Genomic DNA, 12,500 nt, shown 5'->3' on the forward strand with positions numbered 1-12,500 from the left:
GTGTAAGATTATAATTAAAGTATAATAATTTCAGCCGCTGCCGAACTTGCTGCAGAAATAAAAAAAATCCAAGAATCGCAAGTGAAGATTTCTCAATGGCAGCAAAGAAGAATGAAGGCTGAAATTTCTTGGGAAGAAAGTCGGTCAGTTCTATTTGAGTGGGAGGTGTGTAGGCACGCTGTTCCAGTTGAAGGTACATACACAATACTTATAAGCATATTGTCTATTTACATCAGCATATCAGTTTACATTACAACTTATTATATTTGCATTTTTTTTTAGTTATATTTTTTGAATAGAGAGTGGATACTTCGTTTTAAATATACCTGAAGCATTTTATCACTAATGAAAAATGTTTATGTATACTTATAGACCATATTTTTTTCCTAATTCTGCATGATCTGAAACTGTACAGAAGTATTTTTTGACAAAGATGTGATATTTTTGAACATATGTTTTCAAATATTTTCATTTAACAGACACAAAATGCTTCAAATGTATGATTGAAGCCAGCATCAAATGTGAAGATTGTCATCGCCTATTCTGCTACCACTGTGATATGAAAAAACATTTTTTAAACCCATTCCATGATAGGTTTTCCTGGGCCAGTGGATATTATGAAGCATTGCCACCAACTGTGACTGTTGACCTTAATGGGACATTTACTGACTGGCGTATGTAAACCAAAAAATTCTTTACATATGAAAACTTTTCTTTTTACCAAGCCTTTACAATATAAGTACCAAAATATTGAAAGAAAAAAATAAATAAATTTTTTACTCAATAAGCAATTCAATTTTTATGGCATTTGACTTACTGAATATTATTTAAATATGCAATCTTTGCTAAGTTTATTATTATTTTCTTATTCAGAACCTGTTGTGCCAGTTCCTGTGCCAAAAATTTCCTGTAACTGTAAAGACTGTAACGTTAACATAAAGAGTTCTGACATCATGTGTACTTTCAAAATGCTCTTAGGTATATTTTATTTAATATTAAGTTTGAACACATAAGTCTATGAGTATTTGCATCACTGAATATAGTAGCATCACTGAAGTTCTAGTGAGGATACCCATACCCAAGCATGTGGACTTCAATCTTTGAGACACAAACATATCCATTCAGTGATGGAGATGAGTTTTACAAAAGATTCAAAATAAGCTGCTTTATTTTAGGAATAAATACTAAAACTAAGCTTTCTAGGCAGGTATGACCTTTATCTGCCCATATTTGAGTGTCAAGAGTGTGGATACAGCCTTCCTGCAGATGCTAAGATGTTGTATGATGGTGGATACTTCTGCTCATCAGCCAGGAAAAGTAACACATTCTTCAGCACCAAACTCCTGAACAACTGGCATTTCCTTAAAAGGAACAGTCCAGGTTTATCAATGAAATCCTTGTTAATAGCGCTCCAAGCGCTTGGCTCTCGTAATGGAAGAGTAAGTATTTATTAATTTTATATATGTAATGTAAGTACCTGTATACATTAAACTGTATATATAATAATACATAAAAATATGAACCCACTCCACACATTCTCTTGTGCCACTTACATGTACAAAACCTTGTTCCTAAATGCACATCCTGATCTGAAACTCTTCCTTGATAGATGTAAAGGATCCCATAATCACCACACCAGAAATCAATATCTCTCTGATATCCCCCGAGTCAAACTAAATCTGTGCAAACTCTCTATGCAAATAAAGTAATTGGTTATTGCTCCTAATTGGTAAACTCTTTATTGAATTAAAAGCTGTCCAGCTGTTCAAAACATTATTCAAAAGTAAAACTAAAAAGCATTAATTTCATCCTTATAGTTTCCTACATAGTTCTTCAAACTTGCACTGTTACTTGTGCTACCCACTCCCCCAATATATATGGCTAACTCATGCAACTTGCATGGCTTAGCCACATCTGGGCCTAGTGCTGGGAACTAGATTCCCAGCACTATGCTGGGAACAAGGTTCCCAGTATTAGGCTGGGAACCAGGTTCCCAGTACTAGGCTGGGAACGTAGTTCTTCAATCTTGCACTATAACTTGTGCTACCCACTCCCCCAATATATGGGGCTAATCCATGCAAATTCTATATTCAGTATATACTTCAGGATGGTTGCATCAACTTTGAAGCTGCTAAAAGAACATTCCAGGAGTGGAGATTTATGCAGTATGAACTTGCAAATGTCCAAAGCTACAATAAGACCGTGTGCCCTGCTTGTCATACTAACCCATTTGCCATACGTATTGATGGCAACAAAAAGTTATTCCGATATGAAAAAGTTGGAAGGTACAGTTCTTAAATAATTTTCCTTTTGTAAGATAAATTTTTATTTTTCAACAATTAATACATTTCTATTAGGGCAACTTATATATCACAATACATTATTCGTTATGTAAGTATATCAATATCTGAAAAATTCTTACATGCAATACATAATAGCATTATTCATGTATTACAACATTAAGTAATATATATTTACACAATCATCAAAATTGAAAACAAATCAATGTAAATTATGTAAATACTGTCATTTTGTTTCTTTCAGAGGATTGAGGGAATCATATTATTCAGAGAGTGTCTTTGCTGCTGACAATGATGTGACTAATCACCTTAACCATATAGAGAGCTTAAAAACAAAGGTAAATATTATGTGTACAGACTTTGTAAACTGTACATAGATTTTATATTTTTATTTATATATATAAGACTTTTTACATTCTTGTACAGCCACTAGCACGCATAGTGTTTCAAGCAAGTCGTTAATCCTATGTTCCCCAGAATATGACCCCACCAAATCCATTAACAACCAGGTACCCATTTTACTGTTGGGTAAACAGGAAGGGGGGGGCCATAGTTAAGGGTTGATGCCCAGTAAATCTTCCAAGGCCAGGATACAAACCCAGGACAAAGCGCTCGCGAAACGCCAGGCGAGTGTTCTTAACCCACTACACCATTGGGAAAAGACAGTCATGATGTCTTACAGTTTACAGAGTTAATATATATATTATAACGAGTAGTTAGGTTTTTTTTAACCCACAGGCAAGTCAACAAGTAAAACATAGAGTACTCAACGTTTGTCAAGAGCTACATGCACCATATAAATGGTGATTTTTGGGGTCTGAAGCCATATTGAGTAAGATGCTATATTTCTGTTGGTCTATATCACTTTCATATAACCCATCAGGTTAGGTTCTTTTCATTATTTATTATATATTTTATATATACTGTATTTATATAATATATATATATATATATATATATATATATATATATATATATATATATATATATATATATATATATATATATATATATACACAGTATTATATAAATATATAATATATATCATTTATATTTGATTTGCAGAACAGCCAAAATTGTGGTGTCTCGTTGTGGAAAGCGGCACGAAACGAATCGTATACACACAAATCCCTGGACCAGACTGGCATAAACCTTGCATCATGCCGGCATGGTGTAATTCTCAAAATGTGCAATATGACTCGTGGTGAGGTTTTTGGCTATGCACACTATCTCCATATAAATTACTTCAAAAGTGCCAAGTACATCTGCCAGGACATCATATGCCAGTACAGTGCTGGCCATGGGCCCTGAAAATTCAAGAAAAAAATAAAAAATTCACCCTACTGGAGACAAAGCCGTTCCTAGGGGTTTTGCATGCAAAAGCACATGCATGGTATTGCCAGGTAAATAATTATCATTTGTCAAAGTAACGGGTATAAATGTAACGTTATTTTAGGGTTAAAAAGCTATTAATCAGAATAAAGTATTTAGTCATAATTAAATTTTTGAGCAATCGACTAATATTCTTTCCTTGTAATTATTTTACAGTGTGTTACATCTTAATTATAGGTCTTGTATGGAGGACGCTGGCAGCATGGAAGTGGTTTGACCACAGGTGAAGAAACCGAGCAAATTTTCAGCTATATGTCGCGGTACAACAGTACCACCAAAAACATGTTGAAAGCCGGTTAGTTTATAGTGCATTGGTACAATGAGGAAGGTATAATCTATTAAAACTTGTTAGTGATATTTATTATGTGTAATGAAGATGACTTCAGTAACTAGCAACACCTGGTGTCACCCTACAACTTTGTGTATATGAATTGGATTTGATTAATATAGCAAGTAAATTATAGATAGTATAAAAGTGAATGTTGACCAGATCACACACTAGAAGGTGAAGGGACGATGACGTTTCAGTCCGTCCTGGACCATTCTCAAGTCAATTGTGATGAGGAAGTAGAGACAGGCAATAAATAGGCTAGAGAGAGCTGAGGAGCAAAGTAAGGTGTATTTTAGGGGGATAGTAATAATAATAAGAGCTGCAGATGGCCTATTGGCCCATACGAGGCAGCTGCTATTATAACCACTGAATGAAAAGGAGATAGGAATAAGAACTAACTAACACACCAACAAACTAACACACTTCGTAGCAATCTAGTTCACAGTGCTCCTCAAAAAAAAAAAAAAAAAAAATGCTCCTCCTGCTGCTGGTGTCTACTCTATTTCCTGTTCATCTGGTACAATACTTTGGCGAAACTGGCTGTACACTGAATGACAGACTTAAAGCACACAAGAGAAGTGTCAAGTCTGCAGACACTAACAATGCTCCCTTCTGCCATATGAGGGATTCTAATCATCCCATAGATTGGTCTTCCTCCAAAATAATCTTTCCTGCCTCTACTCTCCACAGACGCCGTCTTGTTAAATCGGCTCTAATACACAATGTACCCAACATGAACTTGAGTCCTGGCTTTGTTGCTGTGGACTCTTCCCTTTCACAGTATATACTCAAATGCTGTAATCTTTCTAACAAACGTGACCTAACATAAGCTTACCCCTTCCATTTATCTATCTTTTCTTTCTCTTTCCTTTTCTTTCACTCTTCTCCCTTTTTTCTGTTCATTGTTTTCTCCTACGCTCCCTTGCTATCGTCTTCTTATTCCTATCTCCTTCTCATTTGGTGGTTATAATAGGAGCTGCCTCGTATGGGCCAATAGGCCCTCTGCAGCTCTTATTATTATTACTATCCCCTAAAATACTCCTTACTTTGCTCCTCAGCTCTCTCTAGCCTATTTATTGCCTGTCTCTACTTCCTCATCACAATTGACTTGAGAATGGTCCTGGATGGACCGAAACGTCGTCGTCCCTTCACCTTCTAGTGAGTGGTCTGGTCTACATACTTTAGCCACGTTATTGTGACTCATCGCCTGCATAAAAGTGAATTATTTTCATTTTACATATTCATTGAAGGGAGTTATTTTTTGTCCCTTTTTTTCAGAGCGTGAAGAAGAACTTAGTGAATCTTCATTTTTTTGGAACCAACGTAAACATGACTCTTTAGCTCGTGTTCTAGCTTCAAGATTTTGTAAGGCAAGTAATTTGCTTTATTCATTGAATATATGGAACAATGATCATGAATCACTAATATAAGTGCACAGGAAAAAAAAAACATTCAAAAATAAAAATAAAAATAACATTTACTGCCATTAAACAGCCTTCATCAGAGTTAGGCTCATAAGGATTGTTTTTTTTTTTGTAATATCAAAATATTAAATAAAAATTGCAACATTTATTATACTAACAGGACAGTTTTTCCTCCTGTTGATAGGCAAAAGAAGCTGCAGAGTTAATAAGAAAGGAGTTAGCTGACTTATCTCTTGATGAAAAACAACTTCTCATCTGGATTGCAGAGTTAACCAACTTAGCCCAGAGTTTAAATAAAAGGTTTGCTTGTAAAATATATAGTAAGAAGCACTGTTTTGAAATACTCTTATATATTTTAACAAGGTTATTGTACTGTAAAATCAATGCAGTACCATAAATCATAAAATTGCCAAAACATTTCTTTATTATTTTAATTGTTTAGTTCTTGTACAATAATTGTCAGCCATCATAAAATGCCATTATGACCATTGCCTAAAAATTTAAGTTAATTTTTTTTAATTAATCAGGGTCTTTACATGTTTGAATTTAGTAAACATTATAGTAAACAGTATCCTCTATTCTCAACAGATCAGTTTCTCAAAATGATGTTCAAAAGGGGATAGAGTTAGTATGTGACTCAATTAGAACCAAGAAATCCCAAATATCCGGTGTAGCAGGTATGTTAAAGCTTATGTATAAGTTAGGGACTGATAAAACAAACAGAAATCTTTTAGTGTTTGTAAAATACTTCAAGAAAACAATGACTTTTTTTATCTAAACACATCTAATGTCATTTATTTCTAAGGTAGATTTGTATGGATACCATCTCACTTAGGTGTTGTCCTATGTAATTATAGGTAATTGTCAAAATTAAGTTGAGATATCAATATCTATGGCAGGTGCCTGCAGGTAATGTATCTGCCAATGGAAATCATTCCAGTTGTAAACTATGTGAACAAAAGCTAGGACATACTGTCTATCACTATATATGTGATTGCCTTGTTATCAATGACTTCAGAACAAATGGTATGATGTACTTTGAGTTTTGTTATTACTTCATACACTCAGGAATATTGGAAGATATTCTTGTGCTGTACCCCGATTTTGTTAGTGGAGGCTAATAGATCAGCCTTACATTTCATATTCTCTCCAGATTCCATGTATGACTGGCTGTCCTGTGAGGTTTTTGATCTACACTGTTGTCTTTCATACATAATAGGATAGCAGCACATTGCTGTGTATACCTAAGCTTGTTAAAAAAAAAAGTGCTTGGCAAATATTTATGTAGTGTGTTCTGCTACTTTTGTGTAGGTATTCACTACTAAGTATATACAAAACAAATTTATCAACTATAATCTTATTTACTAGTAACAAAGTGTTTCTTTCAGTTTCAAGCAAAATGAGATCACGATACCGTGCAAAGATTGAAGCAGACAGGAAAAAGTTGAGGGAACTGATAGCGGTCTACAATGAAGACAATACAGAAAAACTTAGTGTGGACATTGATGAAGAGGGCAACTTTCCATGGTATAATGACACTCCTCAACCAACTGATAATGGTAAGTATATTTGGTTATTTTTCTGTGCATATTGGCCTTGTCAATGAGGATAAATATTGTTAGCTACTAACATGTTAATTCAAACTTACTCATTATGGTAATGGACAAATGGAAGTCCATGCCTAATTTATATTTTTAAGATAATAATATTAACAAGATACTTTAAAAATGATTACATATGATTGCATTGTTGTTACATAATACATGCATCCTACAATGACAGATTTGTTCATGTTCCTTATTAAATAATTTACTTTATATTTTATTTTTGAATATTTTAAGTTAATCTTCAAGAAAAGAGAAATGCTGCAGAAAAGCTGCATATGTACAACAGGACTATGAAAGAACAAAATGTCATTCAACTGGAAATGAAAAGTTACTTGGATTTCTACAGAAAAAAGCTTGAAGAGATAACACAAAGACTAGATGATGTACAAAACAAAAGTGCTCCACCCTCTTGGATAATTGAAGTTAGTATCAGGTATCAATATTAACTTAATTACTCCACTGAAATAAATGTTATTGCATTATAGCTACTTGGTAATTATTTTAACAGGTAGCTTAATCATTGTTGTTTGTGTCTAAGCTAAGTAAAATTAGTAAAAGCATTTTGTAGACACAAATTGTAATATTATCATTATCACTTTTACTGGTTAAAGTTTAAATGAAACACTTGTTAGGAAAACAAACATTTAATTTAAAAAATGCCTGAAATAATGATGTGTGTTTGTTTTACAGGAACCGGGTAAATACTCAATAAAGAAGTCATCATTCCAGCATGTAACCAGTGGACTTACGGCCCTCTTGCTAAATATGAAAAAATTCTATCAAATTAAACTATTTGAGGCAACTAACCTGTTTTCTGAAGACAGGGAAGTAGAGTACAACAAATTTCAAACAAACAGTCAAGATTCCGAGGATTCTGAGACCGACAGTGACAACAGTGTAGTCAGTATTGAGTCACAGACTGACAACGAAGAAATGGAAGAAACACTCTTCCCTTTGATTTGAGTAGCTTTAAGTAGCAAAGCAAAGAGAAAATAACAAGTATTCTCTACCCCTGGGTTGGCAAATGTTCTTTGCCCAAATCATCGTCATGTTAATTTTGCATCCCTATGTTGCTCAAGAAAGATTTGTTTTCAAATTAGTTTTTATTTTTATTAATTACCCTCAAAGTTTTGTTTAGTTTAGAAATGCTTATTAAATAAATTGTAGTTGTAGTTATGTGCAATTTCTTTGCTTTCCTTCAAAAAACACACACACAAAAAAAAAGGTAAACATGAAAAATGAGTGCCCAAATGAGATACAGAAAACTTTTTTAGTATCAGTAGTTGACAAATGGAATGCATCAGGAAGTGTGTAGAGGCAGACTCCGTACAAAGTTTCAAGTGTAGATATGACGGCCCAGTAGGTTCAGGAAACTACTTCATTTGAGATGATGCTTCCTAGCATTACGTAAGTAATGAAGAAATATGATATATTTACTCACTATAATGTTGGTACTGAATGTAGAACATGGAAATACACATTTTTACTCTGAAATAATCATATTTTATAACGAAATTATACGAAACTTAACTCGCAGTTCAACACAGGAAGTCTACATTCTAAGCCTGGTAGCACTCGAAATTATTGACAACACTGAAGTAGACAGCTTAATTATTTCTGACTCCCTTTCTTCACTACGAGCAATAAACAGTTTGCAATCATGTAATAACGTGCTTGTCTTGGAAGCTAGACATAGATATATAAGAATACTTAGCAAAAGGGTAAATATAAAAATGTTGTGGATTCCTTCTCACATTGGCATGCAGGAACATTACAATAAATAAGCCTCTGTATCTCTTTTCACTTCGGCTCACAAGATGGGTATAGGGTGCATAATAAATGCGCTAAAGAGAGAATGTTATGGCTTTGGGTAATTAGATGATTCCAATTTTGCTATAAAAGTTATGTTAGTTTAGAGTAAAAATAAGTTTTTTTTCATGATGTTCTACATTCAGCACCAACAATATAGTGAGTAAATATATCGTAGAGTTTCATTACTTACGTATACTGTACTAAGAAGCTTTGGGTAATTAGACGGACTGCCACACACCTACCTACCTACCTGATTTACATGAGGTTTTGTCATATATACCCATAACATAGATGAGAATATTACAAACCACATCATCAAATTATAATGTAAATTATAATTAAATGCAAGATCTTGTATATGGGCCATAACAATCCACGTCACAAGTACTAAATTAACAGTACTACTTTACATACAGAATATTAAATGTTTATTCAGGTAAAAGTTCTAATAGCAGATTTGTATGGCATAATTAGGGGACATGCATGATTTTGGGTAGTAGAACCCCAAGCACATGTACAATAAAATTAAGATAATGGCAAATGGCAAATTGTGAGTGTCTGAACTCGGGGAGCGAGAGCGTGGCGGCTCGATGCGGTCGTAGTCTGCTGTCTGCTCTGTGTCGAAGCTGTAGCGTCTTGGGTCGATTAGAACTGTACACGCCGAGTGCTACATTGTTGAATGGGGAAATTGTACTGTCCTCCATTCCTCATATCGCTTGCTTATATGGGGATTACACCTCAGCTCCCTCCAACAAGCTGAGAAGAGTATTACCTGTAATTGGGGAAAGGATTGTAGCTTCTGTAATTAGTGCTAATTAGTTATGCTATTAAGATAATGAGATAATGGAGCGAGTATAAGGATTACTCGCTACAGCATTTTAATACCAAGCAGAGTTATGCCATGTGCGGGTAGGCGATTCCACGGGTTTACAACCCTATGGGTGAAAGCATCTTTGGTTTTCTGTCCTACATTGTGGTTTCTTGAGCTTGAACCCGTTGCTCCTCGTTCGTGTTACGTCTGACCTTTTGAAAAAACTGTCCGGATTGACATCCTCCAAATTTAGTATTTTATGGGTTTCTATGAGATCCGCCCTGTCATGCCTGGTCTGCAGTGTTGTTACCCCTAGTGGCCCTCATCCATTCCTGATACGAGAGATGAAGCTCTGGTATGATTTTTTTTAATTACCTCTTCCACTTGTTGAGCAATATTATTGTCCACTAACTCCCCTTGCCACTTCGGGGGGGTATAGGGTGTTGATGTAGCTTCAGGGCACCAATCCCCCCAGCCATAGGGCATGGCGAGAAGGCGAAATGATGCATTCTGACTCAAACGCCCTTTCCTTCATCTATCTGTTGTGAGGTAGTGCTGTCAATTTGGTAGTTCTGAAGTGGATTGTTGTGGCCCACATGTAAGGGCTAGCATTTATCGACATTAAAAAGCATTTGTCAGTCATCTGACCATTTTTGAAGTTCATTTAGATCACTTAGTAAGGTCTCATTATCACCTTCAACAGGTGATAATGGTCCAGGGATTTTCTGAAAAGGAGTTTCACTGACAAACATAGTGAATTTGCCAGTTCAGTTCCTTTACGACTTGGGACTGAAATACATTCACACTTTGGGCTTTTGAGTCTTTTAGTTTGTCAATGCTCTTCCTGATTGTGTAGCGTGTAATTGGTATTTCCCTTAATTCATTCTCTTTACCTCCGACAAACATTTGTGTCGGTGATGGGATGTCATTCAAGCTTTCTAGTGTGAACAGTGATGTAAAGTATTCGATCAGTGTGTTTGCTGCCCTTTTATCGTGCAACTTAAAATTAACATTGTTCAGCCCGTCCTCCAAACAAAGATCCAAAAGTGATTCCATGCACCCGCCAAACCCCCTGTTTATGAATGAAAAGCGGTTTACACACGACTCACAACTGCTGACGTTCGAACATATCCGGAACAAGTGCTTCACTGACGAAGTTTGTTCGAATCACAACACTATCACTGCTTCACCCACGTACTACAAATACAAATAAACGCCAACAGAACCTAAACACCTGACCTAACCTATCCTATGCCTATATATACACAAAATGCCAATATATTATAATATTAATTTATACTTGAGAAAATTCCCGTTTTGAATGAACAGCATGTTAAAATTTATGAATGCGTCTGTGGGGTCGACCGCTGAATGTAATGGACTAGAGTCGAGGATGGGTTGCATTGTTAGTCTCATCTTTTATGGGTCCTACTCTGCTGTAATGGGTTTTTGTTTGGGTTTTACTTCGTATATATTTGGCCGAAACGCTATGCGTATTAGTGGCTTTAGGTATTGTATTTTAAATTTAAAATATTTGCCCCAAGGAGAGAGTTTATTGGGAGTACTTAGCTGTGTCATTAGGCAGATAATTAACTATACAATTTGCTGTGCTCCGTCCTTTAACAAATCCATTGACCCACATCCCCTAACCTGCGTATTTTGTGCAATAGTCGGTTTCGGATGATCCTTTCGAACATGTTGCAAGTGCATGACATGAGACTGATAGGTCTGTAATTGCCAGGGTCATTGGGTTTCGGTATGGGAACAATTATTGCATGTTTCCATTGTGTGGGCAACACTCCACTTAGGAATGACTTGTTAAACAGGTGGAGTATTGGGTTCCCAGACACTTCACCAGCGCATTGAGTAAGTCGTAGGTGATGCCATCCTCACCAGGTGCTGTAATTTTATCCTTTTCATAGCCCCCTTTACTTCCTGGGCTGTGATTGGTTCCTCATACTCGTCATCACTAGATTGTGCTCTTGTTATCCTAATCCTTCTGTCATTTTGTCGGAGGAGCTGTTCCCTGCTTACTTATGCAGGGAGGGAGGAGGATGATGCTGCATCACTCAACTTGTGTATTAGTTCTTCAGCCTTACCCTGGGGGTCTTTGTGAGCCGCAGGCCGGGCTCTGTCCCCTTAGCTATCTGAATTTTTGCCAACACTTGTCTTGCAGATGTTTCTATTCCAATAGAGCTAGTGAACGCTAGCCCTTGTCTTTCCCTTTGTAACTCATCTGCAATGTATGTACCTTTACCTGAATTGAAAATCTAATCTAAATCCAAAACTAATCTATATGCTTAGAGATATGCAAATGCGAGAGTATTAGAGTGAAACCTTTAAAATACTGAACAATTTGGAGGATATTGATTCATTCAATTTCTTCAAAAGGTCAGATGTAACACGAACAAAGAGCAAAGGTTTCAAGCTCAACAAGCCACAATGTAGGAGTAACAACAGATGCTTTTGAATACATAGGGTTAAGAACCCCATTGAAACTGCCTACCCAACGAAATCGTAAATGCAAAAATTCTCAAGAACTTTTAAATTCCAGCTTGAAAAAAATTATCAGGACAAATGTGGTTGTCACATATACATACTGTTCTTAAAATATTTCCCCATTTTGCACCCGCAAGATAACGTACAATTTTAAAGGTTGACGAATGTTAATTTTTTTGTTTGCAAAGCCGTTCACTTGAGACAGTTAAGAAAGTCCCAGCTGTGTCTGGGTACAAGTGACAGGATGAACGATGAAGGGTTTGCTTCCTATTGGCAAGCTCCTATGGTGGTGTGTCCACTCATATGATGAGTGGCACTTCCCAA

General features: G+C 35.7%; 1 protein-coding gene across 7 annotated transcripts in view; it reads left to right on the top strand.

Moving 5' to 3' along the window:
* Positions 1–8,230, top strand: part of LOC123750911 (uncharacterized) — a 15,655-nt gene extending 7,425 nt beyond the window's left edge. For 4 of the 7 annotated variants that reach the window (XM_069320059.1, XM_069320062.1, XM_069320063.1 and 1 more), the window contains 12 exons: positions 35–193; positions 480–674; positions 1,204–1,439; positions 2,095–2,285; positions 2,545–2,638; positions 3,870–3,987; positions 5,302–5,393; positions 5,632–5,747; positions 6,036–6,124; positions 6,836–7,006; positions 7,289–7,476; positions 7,745–8,230. In XM_069320059.1, the coding sequence (XP_069176160.1) occupies positions 35–193; positions 480–674; positions 1,204–1,439; positions 2,095–2,285; positions 2,545–2,638; positions 3,870–3,987; positions 5,302–5,393; positions 5,632–5,747; positions 6,036–6,124; positions 6,836–7,006; positions 7,289–7,476; positions 7,745–8,017 (1,922 nt within the window). In that variant the 3' untranslated portion in view covers positions 8,018–8,230. Of the gene's footprint in view, positions 1–34; positions 194–479; positions 675–1,203; positions 1,440–2,094; positions 2,286–2,544; positions 2,639–3,869; positions 3,988–5,301; positions 5,394–5,631; positions 5,748–6,035; positions 6,125–6,835; positions 7,007–7,288; positions 7,488–7,744 lie in introns of those variants that run through there. The other 3 variants (XM_069320064.1, XM_069320061.1, XM_069320065.1) reach the window with 3 other exon arrangements.
* The last annotated feature ends 4,270 nt before the right edge of the window (positions 8,231–12,500 follow it).

Source organism: Procambarus clarkii, unplaced genomic scaffold, assembly GCF_040958095.1.
Source record: "Procambarus clarkii isolate CNS0578487 unplaced genomic scaffold, FALCON_Pclarkii_2.0 HiC_scaffold_97, whole genome shotgun sequence".
NCBI classification, from domain to species: Eukaryota; Metazoa; Arthropoda; class Malacostraca; order Decapoda; family Cambaridae; genus Procambarus; species Procambarus clarkii.